This window comes from Ranitomeya imitator, chromosome 3, assembly GCF_032444005.1.
Source record: "Ranitomeya imitator isolate aRanImi1 chromosome 3, aRanImi1.pri, whole genome shotgun sequence".
Classification (NCBI taxonomy): domain Eukaryota; kingdom Metazoa; phylum Chordata; class Amphibia; order Anura; family Dendrobatidae; genus Ranitomeya; species Ranitomeya imitator.
The window spans coordinates 134,595,487-134,612,542 of record NC_091284.1 but is presented as its reverse complement, the minus strand read 5'-3'; the positions used below and the strand labels follow the sequence as shown (position 1 = coordinate 134,612,542).

The window sequence follows — 17,056 nt, the reverse complement described above, 5'->3', positions numbered from 1 at the left end:
GGGTCTCTAATCTGCTGCTGTGCCTTCAGGTGTCTGTTGTAGCTAGAAGACCTGCAATCTCCTGCCCTCCAGTTTCTGCTGTGGGGCATACAGTTCCCACACAACCTCGGTCCCCGGTGTCCGATTTCTTGCACTCTATCCTGGGATTGAGCTAAATCGCAGCTCCACTCCCAGCTTCTCTCTCCTTTGCTTCTTCCCCCTTCAGTGTCTCACACAGACTGACTTCTAACTCCTCCTCCAGAACAGAACTTATAGGGAAGCTACCCTGAAACTGGGTTTCGAGCTCTTCTTCTGGCCTGGAGTCAGGAAAATGTTGTATGCTAGTGTTACCTGCTAAGGGGATTCCTTCTCACTTCCAGGCATGGCATCACCCTCCCCCTGAGGTAGGCAATACCACGGTGACAACCAGATTCCTGGGGTGTCACAGGAGCATCAGCTGAGATGGAGAGAGAATCGGCTAAGACGACTGTCGACCGAATAATCTGCTGAAGCATTGTTCGGCTGGCAACCATCTAATGTGTATGGCCAGCCTAAATCAGAGCCAGACTTCTAGCAATGGCTTATCACCTTGAGAACAAAATGATTAGTTTCAGGAGTCCTCCACTACACACTAGATGACAAACTCATCAGAAGGTCAGTTGTCCTGCCAGAATCAGAGGGTTCACACAATTCTGATGTGCATCAAGGGCCTTATTCTAAATAGGGCTCTATAGCTTCTAAAAGTCATGGAAATTATATGAGACACATTCATATGAAGTGATGACTATGTAGTCCATCAAAGTGGAAGAAGCTTGTTCCTAGTGACTCTCTGATTTCACAAATAAAAGACAATCACAAACCTGGGGTTCCTGAATAGGTCATATTAGGACACCCACATTGATTAGGTACAGCGTCCGCAGCAACATTTTTATGATAATATACAGCATACAGTAATACAAAATGTGAGGCACTTTAGTATTGGCACAGTATCTCTTTAACAGGACAAATACAATAGGAGCGCATTTTGTGAGAATAAGTCTTGGCCGATACAGTTGATCCTGTGATGATGAGCGGGGGCCCACTGCTGGCACAGGGTCCCCCACCGTCTCCTCAGGGTCCCCATAGTGGCTGGGCGGCACAACAGGGAGATTGATTCTCCCTGTTCTGCCGCAGAATGTAACTGTATCGGCGCAATGTGCTCGCCGATACAGTTACATAGCGTAGCTTCAGGTGGGCCCCTCAGAGCGTGGGGCCCGGGACCACCGCCCCCTCTGCTCCCCCCACCCAGTAGCTCCGCTATTGCAAATAAAAAACTTAGCTGATTTTCTTGTCCAGAAAAATAAATATCTAGTCCATACCTGAATGCCAGCAAAGGCAGCAGATCTTTAAAAATCTGCAAGGTCAATAAATAGATCATCATAGAACTCCTCCTTCCCAGTTCTAAGGCTATGTGCACACGTTGTGGATTCATGTGCAGATATTTCTGCCCAGAATCTTAAAAATCCACAGGTAAAATGTCCGATTTTCCGTGTGTTTTTACACCTGTGGATTCTTATTAAGGAATAGGTGTAAACCTCTGCGGAATCCGCAAAAAGAATTGACATGCAGCAAAAAAAACTGCAGCATTTCCGCACGGTATTTTCTGCACCAAGGGCACTGCAGATTTGGTTTTCCATAGGTTTACATGGTACTGTACACCGAATGGAAAACTGCTGCGAATGTGCAGCGTCAAATCCGCAACGTGTGCACATAGCCTAAAACAGAATAGACGAGGATGTGTCCTCCTATAGTGAAGACATGTTCATCTGCAAAAGGGATTTTATTATATTTTCACAAATATTCTTTCAAAATTACATATCACCCACCTGACACGGAGTTTTTCTCTATTGATTTCTTTCTGGGGCATCACCTACTTGACGGAGTTTCTTCTCCCAGCTTTTTCATGGAGCAAAATACAATGAAATCAATTTTGCAGAGTACTGGTCTGGATGAGTGGCACGGTGATTTTTGTTATGAGATCTGTGGATTTAAAAAAAAACTGCTCCCTATGAAGGTACTGAGGTGTGAGTGAGATACATTAACATCAAGTGGTCTTTAGGTTTCTGAGCTAAAAAAAATCAGCTACGCTCTCTGTTTGCACCTATTGATAAATGTAACTGATTTTGACAGAACAACTTTTTGTTTTGTTTTTCTACATCCATTTCATCCGTTCTCATACATGTGAGACCGGTGGAGGTGGTACATAAAGACCGCCGGTGGTTTCCAAAATAAAATGTCTCTAAACCTTTTGTAATTGCTCAAGATTAAGTCCACCTAAAATAATATTCTTTTCGCAAATGTAAGTGTTCTGTAATAATATACTCTTGCGGTAACGTCTGTGACCATCCAGTTTATCTGAATGGGGCGTACCCCAAAAAAACATGGTTGCTTCAGGAACAACTCCATTCCAAAGAATGGACCTGATTTTGAGTTACTGAAATTTCTGAAACAAATCTACCTCGTGCGAACATAATCTTAGGATATATGCACACTACATCTTTTATACACTTGTGTACTCTGTATTTTCCCTGGCGCTTTTGTGGTGCCTTTTTCTTACATTATATATATATCTATATAGATATATATAGATATATATAGATATATATAAAATAGTGGGCTTCCAAGTGGAAGCCACCAGAAGAATAGACCGGTCATTTCTTTAAACCCCTTCAGGACTTTCAAAGTCTGAAGCAGTTAAAGGAAGTGACAAAGATGAAACATATGCACAGCAAGTCGTTTTAGTGGTAATATACCTTAAACTTGGACTATAAGACTGATCCCCATCTTATAAAAAATCCTTTTTTTTTATATATATATATATATATATTTTCCTCCCCAATATTTGTGGTGCATCTTATGATCCAGTGTGTCTTATAGTACAAAAATATGGTATATACATTTTCTTTAAAAAGATTGTGTGAGAATATAAAAACGTGACTGCTGTCTTCCAGACAGGGTCACTTGTTCAAAGGCTGTTTCTTGTAATCCAGCTCAGCACCAATTCACACGAAGTCCATAGACAAGTCTAAACGTAATCTCATCCAGCCTCTGTGAAAAATTCGATCTGCCAAATAGTTAGGTTTCATGAATCAGAAATGCAGAATCAAGAAGAGGAAGACTGCAGCCTTCCCACTACTGCTGTCATAACACCTCCGCACTTCCTCTCCCTTCCCAGCTGATCAGAGACAGAAAACATCATTTTACTTAGTATCAAAGACCCAAAATGTTGTTTTAAAATAAGTTTTAACCCAAAATCAGGAAATTTCATATAATCAAGAGTTTCCTAAAGGTTCTATGCAATAATGCCATGGCAGTATTTCTTATTACTCCAAATCGCTTTATTACAGAATTTTAGCCCAGCAGTACATACATTTACCTCTATGTCCACACAACAGAGAACAACCGTTCCAAATTATTAGCCAAAAGTACATATAAACGCAGTGAATACATTAATAATTGCTCTTAGAATATCGGAAGTTTTACAGTATACGCAATAAATATGGAATCGCGCACAGTTCTGTACCCATGTATGTTTGCGTTTTTCATTTTAGAGAAAGGATTACAATTTGACATGCTATACGCATTATTTTTGTTTTATGGTGGAATTTATCATTTTAGGTAACATTTCTGAATTAGCTGGCATGTGTATAAATGAGAAATAACACTATTTCAAACTATTCTATGACTTTTATGTTGCATTTTAGTAGTTTTTCCCTATGCACTAAAATCAGCAGTTTCTTTTTGTGAGCATTGTCTTTAACACTTCCCCACCTCTTATAGACTTAAAAACATGATTGCTTTACAGACAGATTTGTAGACAGATTTAGGCAGTTTTAGAGAGTAAATAATCAATTCAGGGAGTTAAGAAGTTACTGTTAAGTGGATAAAGAAGCATTTGTCTCTAATATAACATACATAAAAGTTTCTTCTCTTTGTTACTATTTACAGAAATAATATTGGCATGTTAAAGGGAGTCTGTCACCCCCAAAATCGTATATGAGCTGTGGCCACCGGCATCAGGGGTTTATCTACAGCATTCTGTAATGCTGTTGATAAGCCCCGATGTAACCTGAAAGATGAGAAATAAAGGTTATATTATACTCAGGGGCGGCCCCGGTCCGATGGGCATTGCGGTCTGGTCCAGTGCCTCCTATCTTCATCAGATGACGTCATCTTCTTGTCATCTTGCCGCGGCTCCGGCGCAGTCGTACTTTGTCTGCCCTGTTGAGGGCAGAGCAAAGTACTGCAGTGCGCAGGCGCCGGGCCTCTCTGACCTTTGCGCACTGCAGTACTTTGCTCTGCCCTCAACAGGGCAGACAAAGTACGCCTGCAACGGAGCCGCGGCAGGAAGACAAGAAGAGGATGTCATCGTAAGAATATGGGAGGTCTCGGACAAGACCACGACACCCATGGGACCGGACCGCATCGGGACCGCCCCTGGGTGAGTATAATCTAACCTTTATATCTCATCTTTCAGGTTACATTGGGGGCTTATCTACAGCATTACAGAATGCTGTAGATAAGCCCCTGATGCCGGTGGCCGCAGCTCATATACGATTTTGGGGGTGACAGATTCCCTTAAATTGGCACTACAGTTGTAACCATACATGAACAGTTAATGGTTGAATTAGAAGCATTTTTTTGGACTATAATACTGATAACTTTTACTTAGAATTCTCTACTAGTATTAGAGTATGTGAGTCAGTCTGATTCCTGGGACCATTGTCGATCAGATGGATGAATCATAGAATCATAGAATGTTAGAACTGGAAGGGACCTCAAGGGTCATCGTGTCCAACCTCCTGCTCAATGCAGGATTCACTATACCATCTCAGACAGATGTTTGTACTGCCTCTGTTTGAAGACCTCCATTGAAAGAGAACTCACCACCTCTCGTGGCAGCCTGTTCCCCTCACTGTAAATGATCAATGAACGGAGCTTTGTTTCTTCATTGTTTATCTGTTACTCGTAATCCAACTTAGTCCACAGTTGATAAGCAGGGGTCCAAAAGTCTGAAACCCAGTGTTCAAATATTGAAGGTCTCTTCCATAGTTAGGAGATCAGTTCAGGTTGTGGCCACACCGTGACTTTTTGTCATTTTAGCTAAGAAGGACAGATGGAGTCCAGATTACAAACATCTCCATGTCTTCCTTTAGGCTGCAGCTCAACCTTGAAAGATAAAATCCATCAGTTGGGATACAACTTTACAAAGTGCAAAAAATAATTGGAAGTATCCATACATGCTGTACATTTTAGTGCCCGTATATTGTGCACAGCTCATGCTTCCGGACCCCATAAATTAAGCGGGCTCACATCGCTACAGAAAAGGCCAAATATGTGAATGCTAAATGTGGTTTAGGCACACTGTGGGGCTCAGAAGGGAGTGTAAAATTTGCTGGATTTCTTTTTTTTTTTTGGGGGGGGGGAGGAGCTATAGTGCTTTTCCAGAGCCTTTGGGCTCCAAGTAATATTTTTTTTTGTGGATTGAGTTGAAGCTTTTATTGGGAACATTTTACATAACATTTGGAATAAAGTTTGTCCTGCCCTCTATGCTGAGCACTTCCATCAGAGTCTTCATCTAAATCTCTGAGTGACGTGATTCAGATGAAACCCTTGATGGATCCAATCACTATAGTGAAACAGCAGAATTACTCTGGACTTTGTCCTCTGTTCAGCAGTGTCTTTTTCACAGATGCACAAAACTGTGGCCGACCGCACTTTTATACACATTTAAAAAGACAGACACCACCGGATCATAAAACAAAAAGTCTATACCACATTTACGGCATACTTTTTTTTAAACGTTTCGCCGCTTTTAACCCCTTCCCATCATGTGCCATACTAGTACTGCTCTGTGGTAGATGCGTTCCTGCAAACAGCAGTGCTAGTATGGCGCATCAATCGCATGGCCGCAAGCTGAGCGCCGCGGCAATCGGGCATGGGTATCAGCTGTATGTGACAGCTGACACCCCGCAGCAATGCCCACGATTGGTGCTAGGCATTTAACCCCTCTGATGCTGCTGTCAGTAGTCAGTAGTGACGGAGACATACAGGGGGTTCCCTGCGTGCTTCCATCAGGACAACCTGATCGCGTTGTCCTGATGGTCTCCATGGAGACCCCTGGCACCAAGATGGTTGTGGGGTCCTTCCAGGTCCTGCAGGGAAGGTGGCTTGTGAGTGCCTGTCAGATCCTGATCTGAGACTCTGCAGTGCAGAGTCTCAGATCAGTGATCTGATGTAATATAGTAAAGTGCACACCTGGGACAATGTAAAAAAGTTAAAAAGAAAATTACAAACTGTAAAAATATTTTTGTAAAAATCCCTAAATAAAGAAAAAAAAAAGAAATATTTTTCCAATAAATACATTTATTTATGTAAATAAGAAAAATAAAAGTACACATATTTGGTATTGCCACGTCCGTAACGACCTGCTCTATAAAAGTGTCCCACTTGTTAACCCCTTCAGTGAATACCGTAAAAAAAATAGACAAAACAATGCTTTATCATCATACCACTGAACAAAAAGTGCAATAAAACGTGATCAAAAAGACAATTGTAAATAAAAATGTTAGCGATGAAAACGTCATCTTGTCTCGCATAAAACAAACTGCCATACAGCTCCATCAGCAGAAAAATAAAAAAGTTATAGTTCTCAAAATAAAAGGATGCAGAAATAATTATGTTTTCTATAAAATGTTTTTGTGCAAATGCGCATAAAAAACATAAAAAGTCGATATAAATGCGGTATCTCTGTAATCGTCCTGACCTGAAGAACAAAGTTGTCTTATCAATTTTACCACATGCGGAACTGTATAAAAAAACTCCCAAAAATTATTCCTGAATTGCTGGTTTTTATTCATTATGCCTCCCAAAACTCTGAATAGAAACTGATCAAAAAATGTCATGTGCGCAAAAATGGTACTAATAAAAATGTCATCTTGTTCCGAAAAAAGAAGCTATCACATGACTTTGTGGGCTGATATACAGAAAAAATTAAAAACTTGTTTTTGCAATAAAAAGCATCTTTTAGTGTGTGACAGCATACAAACATAAAAACCCGATATTAGTCTGGTATCGCTGTAATCGCACCGACTCTAAGAATATAGTTGCCTAATCACTTATACCACACGAGGAACTGCATAGAAAATAAATAAAACCAATTCTTCACATGCTGTTGATTTGTTCATTCTGACTCGCAAAGATCGCAGTAAGGCTCGGCTCACATTTATCCTGCGCTCTGCGGAGTGCTTACACCAGGGTTTCCGTGTAATTCTCGGAAATACGTTATTCAGACGGAACCCCTGGCGGAAGATTCCCTGTAATGAGGCAGATGAAGACACTGTGAACACCATAGAACCTATAATCCGGTGGTGTCCGTCTTTTTAGGTGAGCATAAAAGCGTGGTCGACACAGTTTTATGCACTTCTGAAAAGAAGAACACCGCTGAACAGAGGCCAGAAGGAGTCCAGAGTAACTCTGCTGCCTCATTATAGTGCATGGATCCCTCGGGAGTTTCATCTGTCATGAGGTTTAGATAGAAACCCTAAAGTAAGTGTTCAGCATTGAGTGCCGGACAAATGTGATCCAAAATGTTATGCAAAATGTTTTCAATCAAAGCTTCAACTCAATCTACAAAAAGAGCCAGTCACCACTCAGGTCTGTCATCTGTTAACGGAAATTTAGGGGACTTCCACATTACTGGTAGTGCAAAAGCTCTGGAAAAGCGCTATGGCACCTCACCCCCAAAAGAAATCCACTGCTACTTGTTTCTGGAAAACACCCATGGAGTCAAAATCGTCACTGCACCTGTAGATACATTCCCAAAGGGGAATAATTTACCAAAAGTAGTTACTTGAGGGCATATTCTGCTTTTTTAGCACTTAGGGGCTCTGTATATGGAGTTTGCTAACTATTTTAGAAAAAAATCTACACAAGAGGCAAGTAGCGCTCCATCCCTCCGCTCTTGGTGGAAAAAAGGTAATTATTTTTTCTTCATTGCCCAATGGTATGAAGTTCTGTGACACACCTGTGGTGTCAATATGATCACTGCACCCCTAGATGGATTCATTGAAAGTTGCAGTTTGTAAAATAGAGTCACTTAGGCCGGTTTCACACGTCAGTGCCTCCGGTACGTGTAGTGACAGATTTCTCATGTATCGGAGACACTGACACACGTAGACCCATTCAAATGAATGGGTCTATGCAGATTTCAACGTGTTTTCATGGACCATGTGTCCGTTTGAAAAACACGGAGACATGTCTGTTTTTACCCGGACGCACGGCCTGCCAAACAGCCCGCACACGTGCATATGGAGAAGAGTGTGCACTGTCCTCCGTGCACATGGACGACCCTGGGAGAAACAGCGCTATTGTAAGCGCTGTCCCCCCTGCGTGTGGTGCTGAAGCCGACTCATCCATTGTCCCCTGCTCTGCCGGCGATCAGCGCGAGCAGGGGAGAAGGGATGAAAGAAAAAAATGACATGGGGTCCCCCCTATATTTTACAACCAACCCGTCAAAACTCACAGGTGCGGGTTGCTATTCTCAGGCTCGTAAGGGGCCCCCAGCTTAAAAACAGCAGCCCGCAGAAAATCAGGAAAATCAGCTGGCATTTTTCCAGGCTGAAGAGTTCATGCCGCTAGGGGGCACAGCTTCGGTGACATCACCGCTAGTCACCGAAGCTCTGCTCCCTGCATTTCATTAATTCCCCAGTCATTTACAGCTGGGGGCAGTCGCATTAGCATGTAAATGCCCCCAAATATGGATTACTGTCTAGGACTTGACTGTACGGCGGACAGATATGGGTATATTGTTGTTTTTTTTATTTTGACTTTATTCCAGGAGATCAAGGGCTTTGCTTGGATTACCTGTAACAATAAAATGGTCAAATTGTGTGTACTGTTTTATTTCATTAAAACTCTTTTTTCTTACTGTTTGTGTGTTTTATCAACCCTTTAACAACTGTGGGATTAGTAATGGATAGGTGTCTTATTGATACCTCTCCATTACTAAGCCGGCTTAATGTCACCTTAAAATAGCAAGGTGACATTAACCCCTCATTACCCCATATGCCAATGCTACAGGGCAGTGGGAGGAACCAGGCAAATCTCCAGAATTGGCGTATCTAATAGATGCACCTTTTCTGGACAGCTGCGGGCTGCTGTTTTTAGGCTGGGGGGGCACATGGCCATGGCCCCTTACCAGCCTGAGAATAGCAGCCCGCACCTGTGAGTTTTGCCGGGTTGGTTGTAAAATATAGGGGGGACCGCACTTCGCTTTTTTTTCATCCCTTTTTTCAATGGATGAGAGCTGTCTTCAGCACCACACGCAGGGGACAGCGCCTACTGTGGCACTGCTTCCCGAAAGCCATCTGTGTGGTCCTGATGCCGCACACGGGCGACACACGGCTGCCGCACGTGTGCCACACGGATGTACCACATGAGCACACGGACACTGATATCTCCAGTACCTGTTTTTCCAGTGCTGCAAATATCAGGACGTGTGAAACCGGCCTTATGGGGGGGCGTGAGGGGGTCCTGCTGGTCTGTCACCTCGGGCTCTACCAATGTGAAATGGCACCTTCAAACCAGTCCTGTAAAATCTGAACTTCAATATGATGCTTCTTCTCTTCTGAACTATGCACTGTGCCTCAAAAGTCGATTTTTTTTAACCACATATGGAATATCGATGTACTCAGGGGAAATCGTACAACAAATTTTGGGGTCATTGTTCTCCTGTTACCCTTGTGAAAATGCAACATATGGATTTAAAAAAACATTTTTGTATGAAAAATGTGTTTTGCTTTATTTTTATGGCTCATCGTTATTAACTTCTATGAAGCACTTTGGGGTTCAATGTGCTCAACATACATGTAGATAAGTAACCTGAGGGGGGTGGGGGGGTTCCAGTGTTTAAGCACATCAGGGGCTCTCCAAATGCGACATGGTGTTTACTAATTACTCCAGCAAATTTTGCATTCAAAAAGTCAAATGGCACTCCTTCCCTTCCAAGCCCTGCCATGTGCTCAAACAGTAGTTTTCCTCGACATATTGAGTATCTGCGTACTCAGGACAAATTGCACAACAAATTGTAAAGTGCAATTTTATCCCGTTAAAAATGTAAAATGGGGGCTAAAAACATTTATGTGGGAAAAATTAGATTTTTTTATTTTCATGGCTCAACGGTGTATATATACAGTGGGGCAAAAAAGTATTTAGTCAGTCAGCAATAGTGCAAGTTCCACCACTTAAAAAGATGAGAGGCGTCTGTAATTTACATCATAGGTAGACCTCAACTATGAGAGACAAACTGAGAAAAAAAAATCCAGAAAATCACATTGTCTGTTTTTTTAACAATTTATTTGCATATTATGGTGGAAAATAAGTATTTGGTCAGAAACAAACAATCAAGATTTCTGGCTCTCACAGACCTGTAACTTCTTCTTTAAGAGTCTCCTCTTTCCTCCACTCATTACCTGTAGTAATGGCACCTGTTTAAACTTGTTATCAGTATAAAAAGACACCTGTGCACACCCTCAAACAGTCTGGCTCCAAACTCCATTATGGTGAAGACCAAAGAGCTGTCAAAGGACACCAGAAACAAAATTGTAGCCCTGCACCAGGCTGGGAAGACTGAATCTGCAATAGCCAACCAGCTTGGAGTGAAGAAATCAACAGTGGGAGCAATAATTAGAAAATGGAAGACATACAAGACCACTGATAATCTCCCTCGATCTGGGGCTCCACGCAAAATCCCACCCCGTGGGGTCAGAATGATCACAAGAACGGTGAGCAAAAATCCCAGAACCACGCGGGGGGACCTAGTGAATGAACTGCAGAGAGCTGGGACCAATGTAACAAGGCCTACCATAAGTAACACACTACGCCACCATGGACTCAGATCATGCAGTGCCAGACGTGTCCCACTGCTTAAGCCAGTACATGTCCGGGCCCGTCTGAAGTTTGCTAGAGGGCATTTGGATGATCCAGAGGAGTTTTGGGAGAATTTCCTATGGTCTGATGAAACCAAACTGGAACTGTTTGGTAGAAACACAACTTGTCGTGTTTGGAGGAAAAAGAATACTGAGTTGCATCCATCAAACACCATACCTACTGTAAAGCATGGTGATGGAAACATCATGCTTTGGGGCTGTTTCTCTGCAAAGGGGCCAGGACGACTGATCCGGGTACATGAAAGAATGAATGGGGCCATGTATCGTGAGATTTTGAGTGCAAACCTCCTTCCATCAGCAAGGGCATTGAAGATGAAACGTGGCTGGGTCTTTCAACATGACAATGATCCAAAGCACACCGCCAGGGCAACGAAGGAGTGGCTTCGTAAGAAGCATTTCAAGGTCCTGGAGTGGCCTAGCCAGTCTCCAGATCTCAACCCTATAGAAAACCTTTGGAGGGAGTTGAAAGTCCGTGTTGCCAAGCGAAAAGCCAAAAACATCACTGCTCTAGAGGAGATCTGCATGGAGGAATGGGCCAACATACCAACAACAGTGTGTGGCAACCTTGTGAAGACTTACAGAAAACGTTTGACCTCTCATTGCCAACAAAGGATATATTACAAAGTATTGAGATGAAATTTTGTTTCTGACCAAATACTTATTTTCCACCATATTATGCAAATAAATTGTTAAAAAAACAGACAATGTGATTTTCTGGATTTTTTTTTCTCAGTTTGTCTCCCATAGTTGAGGTCTACCTATGATGTAAATTACAGACGCCTCTCATCTTTTTAAGTGGTGGAACTTGCACTATTGCTGACTGACTAAATACTTTTTTGCCCCACTGTATATATATATATATATATATCTGTGAAGTATCTGGTGTTTTAAGGTGCTCACTACAAATCTAGATAAGTTCTCTGAGGGGTTTAGTTTCCAAAATGGTGTCAATTGTGGGGAGTTTCCACTGGTTAGGCACATCAGGGGCCCTCCAAACGTGGCATGGCGTCCACTAATTATGCCAGTAAATTTTACATTCAAGAAGTCAAATGGCACTCTTTTCCTTCTGAGCCCTGTCATGCGCCCAAACAGTGGTTTTCCCCCACATATGTATGTGTGTGCTGAGTTGAAATTGTACAACAAATTGTATGGTCAATTTACTTGAAGGTTAAAAAAACTGGGTCTAAAGGAAAATTTTTGTGAAAAAAGTTAAATGTTTATTTTTTGCTTCCACATTCTATTAATTCTATTCTATTAATTCATGTGAAGCACCTGAAGGGTTAATAAACTTCTTAAAGGGACTCTGTTACCTGAATTTGGAGGGAACAATTTTCAGCCATAGGGGCGGGGTTTTTGGGTGTTTGATTCACCCTTTTCTTACCCGCTGGCTGCATGCTGGCTGCAATATTGGATTGAAGTCCATTCTCTGTCCTCCATAGTACACGCCTGCGCAAGGCAATCTCAGAATCAGTGGGATACATTGAAATGTCCCAGAGTTATTACCTCATAAAGTGACAGTGGTCAAATTTTTAAAATTGGCCTGGTTAGGAAGGTGAAAACAGGCTTGGGGTGAGGGGGTTAATATATATTAGATATACTGTACATTGTGTGTAATTTTCTAGAGCTTTATTTTTTCTCCTTGCAGCGCTGGAGTCCTGGGTTCAAACCCCACCAAGGACAACATCTGCAAAGAGTTTGTATGTTCTCTCAGTGTTTGCGTGGGTTTCCTCCAGGTTCTCTGGATTCCTCCCACATTTCAAAGACATACTGATAGGGAATTTAGATTGTGAGCCCCAATGGGGACAGCGATGATAATGTGTGCAAAATGTAAAGCGCTGCAGAATATGTTAGCGCTATATAAAAATAAAGATTATTATTATTATTTCAGCATTTATGCTGCAGATTTAACCTATACTAAGTGAGGGAAAATCTGCAGGAAAAATATGGCAAAAAGGCACCTATTTATGCTGTGTTTTTTCTGCCAAGAGATGCAGAAATTTCTGCACCAAATATTTAACATGTGCACATACTCTAGAAGAGAACAATTCATCAGGATTAATGCTGCCTGAACCACATACAACATGAATCAGACACTGGCAGCATTATTGCAGCTTTTCATGTTTTCGTCTGAAGGCTGGCCGGGGACTATGCATCTCAGAAGACTGGTGTGAGGAAGGTCCTCCGAGACTTCTCTTGACCTGGCTCTCCTAGACTGACAGGACTCTCCCTATGGCCGGGGTCACACTTGCGAGAAACTCGCACGAGTTTCCTGTCTCAATACCCAGCACTGTCCCCGGCACTTGGGACCGGAGCGTTCAACTACATAGAAATACATAGAAATTGACAGCCCCCCGAGGAAGCACTTTTAACGCGAAACGCGCGTCGGGGCTTTCGGTGGGACAGCGCACATTGGAGGTCACGTTCATGGGTAAGCAATTAGCAGGTCCGGGGTGTGTTCTCTGTGCTATAGTTTATGGGCAGGTTGCAATGTGGGTGAACGCATTCAGGGACAGGGGATACACCCACTAGGGTTGTTAGCGTTGTTGAAAAACCCTCCCCTTTTCTTCTGTGTTATCACCCAATATACATATATTTAAACTTTTGGCACTTTATAACTAGCTGTTGCTATTTACTATTTTCCCCATGTGCTCCTGCTGCGCCTATACTCTGGCATATGGGCGTACTCCAGTGTGTCTGTCCTTGAGTGTCGTCACATACTTCATCCTTATTATTTACTATTGTACTTTTTGTGTATTTGTTGTTAATAAAGTTTATTTATTTTATATTTCCATCTGACTTAATTAGTTTTTGTCTAATATGGGGCCTATGCTCTTTTCAATTTATAGGTGTATACATAGAAATACATGCAGCCGCACACTCTGGTCCCGAGTGCCGGCGTCAGTGCCGGGTATTGATGCGCGAGTTTCTCGCAAGTGTGACCCCGACCTAAGGGTGTGTATACACAGACCTGTCAGATAAGTAGAGAAGCTGCCGGGGATCTGTCTCGGACTACTCATGTGAGACACATATTGCCCTGTCACTTTAAAAATTATGTTTTCTCTGAAATATTAAGTATTTCAAAGTTCAACATACCTGGTTGCAATAATTCAGCCTGTGCCTGATTCATACTGCCTGTCTTTTGGAAAACATGAATTTAATGACAGGTTCCCTTTAAATTTTTAATTATCTTAACTTCTCTCTGTACTGAGAACCTATGGGAACTGCAAAAAACACTATGAAGGAATTCCCTGAGATTTGAAAAAAAAAAAAGTCTGTACTTTTTCCAGAAACGGTGCCACTCTTTTTCTTGGGTAGGGTCTAGTATTACAGTTCAGCCCTATACACTTGAATGGCACTGAGATGCAATTGCAAAAATTGTGACTATTTTGGGGGAAGAAAATAGACTTTTTTATCCCTTAAAATTCTAATATGAAATACATATTGCTATACATTACCAGTTATATCACTTAATTTGTGTACATGGTTTGATCTGTTGTTCCTCGCTCTCATTTGAGTCAGACAGTTGTAGAACATCACACTGTAGGCCACAGAATGGAAATGCTAGGCTGCATATTTCTTCCCAGCAATCATTTTCTGAATCATACCCAACAATATTGTGCGTCGCCACCTCCTGTGAGTCCTGCCATTTCTTCCCTCCAAGTAGAAGTATGGTTTGCTCCACCACCACCAGACCATAGCAAAAGCGGTCAAAGGTCATTGGTCTCAAACGAGTCCATTGATTGTTCAATGGATCATATTTCTCTATATCAGAAAACGGTTCATAGATTCCTAAAAATGTAAATATGGCATCATTAACAGTGGCCATCTGGTGTCCAAACCTTGCAATTGTCATTGAAGCTTGTTTTTTCCATTGTGCTTCTAATTTATTAAATGAGTATACATCTTTACAGCTGCTCGCCTGTCCAGTAAACTTTCCACCGGATATATAGACAATGTTTTTGTGTACTGCACTGGCCTGACCATGGATTTTGAAAGGAAGCTCTTTAGACTTTGTCCATGTATCTCTACTGATATCATAGACTTCCACTGATGAATGTATAGCCAATTGATATCCTCTTCCACCTATAGCAAATATATGATTATCAACAACACAGCAAGAAAACTGAGCTCTTTTTTCCATCATTCCAGAGACTTTCATCCACTGATTGAACCTTGGGTCAAATCGATAAACAATATTTGTAGGTGACAAGCAAGTATCGCTTGAGTTGCTTTCCAAATTTTCAGGAGTTTCTCCCCCAAGGACATATAGAAAGTTGCCGATCACACATGTGCAATGATGCTGAACTTTCATTTTTAGGTTTGTCACCATTCTCCATTTATGATTGTAGACATCAAACCCTAGAACATTCTCTACTAGTTCTCCATTGGCATTGCCTCCTACTAGCAGAATCCAACCTTTCTGGTTTCTCATTGTGCTATACTTTTCTTGTAAGATGGGTTGTTTTGCGGGGAATGAATGATAATTGATTGCTTTGATAACAAGACTTTTGATTGATGGTGTTAAAGGAACCTCAGATTGGGTGTAGAGTTTCCGAAGGGTTTCTAATGACAATAATCCAAAACGTACATTTTCAAAAAGCACCTTAGCATGTAACAGCCGGGTTCTGTCATACTGTAACCACTTCAAAACTAAATCCAGAAGACAATGTTCAGTCACTTTTGGAATATTTTCGCACTGCATCAGCTTGATCATTGACTTTGTATTTAATTCCAGAAGCTCAGTCCATTCTAAATTCTCTTGTAACAGTTTCCAAAGGTTATGAACAATGTACGAGTCCGTTTCCACTAAAGCATCTATAAGATAATACTGCGATGCAATATTTGCACAAAAACAACAATTTTCCAAGTCACAGTTATTGATTATATACTTGCTGCACAGCGGTATTGCATCCATCACTTGCAAGTAAGTCGCCGCTTCCAACGTATCCTCCAAAGTATTCATGGAAAGTGACAACCATGATGTATATATAAAATCCAGTATATTTTGCAGACCTGTTGCTGAGATAATTTTGAGATGGATGACAGAGGCATTGGACTCCTTTGTATAGTCTTTAAACATTGCCCTGAAGTAGTCACTTGAGCAAGCAAGCAATGATTTGTGCGCTGGGAACTCATGTCCATCGACTACTAGAGAAACATCACACAAGTGGCCATAAGATCGAAGCAACTGGAACTGGGTAAATACCATGCCACGATGGGACTTGCAGTAAGCCAAGAAATAGCTCATGATGCATAATGATTACAGGAAATCTAAAAATATTTGCAATGGTCACGTCTTATGCAGCACTTGTAATTCTTAGATTTGCATTTGCAGAGTAGCATCTTTACAGTTATAGTTTGTTTCTCTCACCTTTTCCAGTGCAGGACTTGATATGTAACAAAATTCCTTATTCTCTAAATCCATGGATGTGACTTGTATCGTCCAAAAAAGAAAAAGCTCTCTTCCATTCCCTTCTGGAGAGTCAGACTTGGATCCCCTTGTATGAAGGTTTCTCATCCACTTCTAGAAGTTGTACAGCCCAGGAGCACGTTCTATGTAGATGACCCTTTGTCACTTCCACTGAAAGCATTTGTTTAAAGATCAAATCAACAGCCGCGGAGGAGAGGTGGACCAAATTTAGAAGACTATAGTGACCGCCATAGTTTGACATGTGTATCTCCAGTCTTGGGTGAATGATATCATCATAACTCACAGTTACAGGAATAGCATGCAAACACAAGACAAGATTACTTCACTTTCCCAGAGCGGAGCTGCAGTTTAAGGGGACAGACTTGTTTGTGCAACATGGCACATAAGAATACCCTTATCTTGTATTCCATGAATGCCAACCTATTGTGAGGGGTGGATATAGTACACAGAGCTGTTAGGTCGGACATTTGTGAAAAGATTATTGTTATATTTTCAATTATGATGTTCATGTATATTCATCATTTACATACAGTATATTGCATTACATACTTTTAGTTTATCTCTAGGATTGATACTCTGCCATGCCTTACACATTTCAGAATTCATCTTAGTGACCATGTAACGGATAAATAGTTTATAGTGATGACAGAACAGTATA

At 41.6% G+C, this 17,056-nt stretch overlaps 1 protein-coding gene across 1 annotated transcript; it reads right to left on the bottom strand.

The window, feature by feature from the left end:
• Positions 1-4,589: 4,589 nt before the first annotated feature.
• KLHL34 (kelch like family member 34) lies at positions 4,590-16,533 on the bottom strand. The gene is made up of 2 exons (XM_069760063.1): positions 14,423-16,533; positions 4,590-5,187 (listed from the first exon to the last, which is right to left on the bottom strand). The coding sequence occupies exon 1, from the start codon at positions 16,213-16,215 to the stop codon at positions 14,431-14,433; it is 1,785 nt and encodes a 594-aa protein (XP_069616164.1). The 5' UTR covers positions 16,216-16,533; the 3' UTR covers positions 4,590-5,187; positions 14,423-14,430.
• Positions 16,534-17,056: the final 523 nt, after the last annotated feature.

Bases quoted from the DNA above. Each gene is read 5' to 3' on its own strand.
- KLHL34 (XM_069760063.1), bottom strand. From the start codon at position 16,215: ATGAGCTATTTCTTGGCTTACTGCAAGTCCCATCGTGGCATGGTATTT.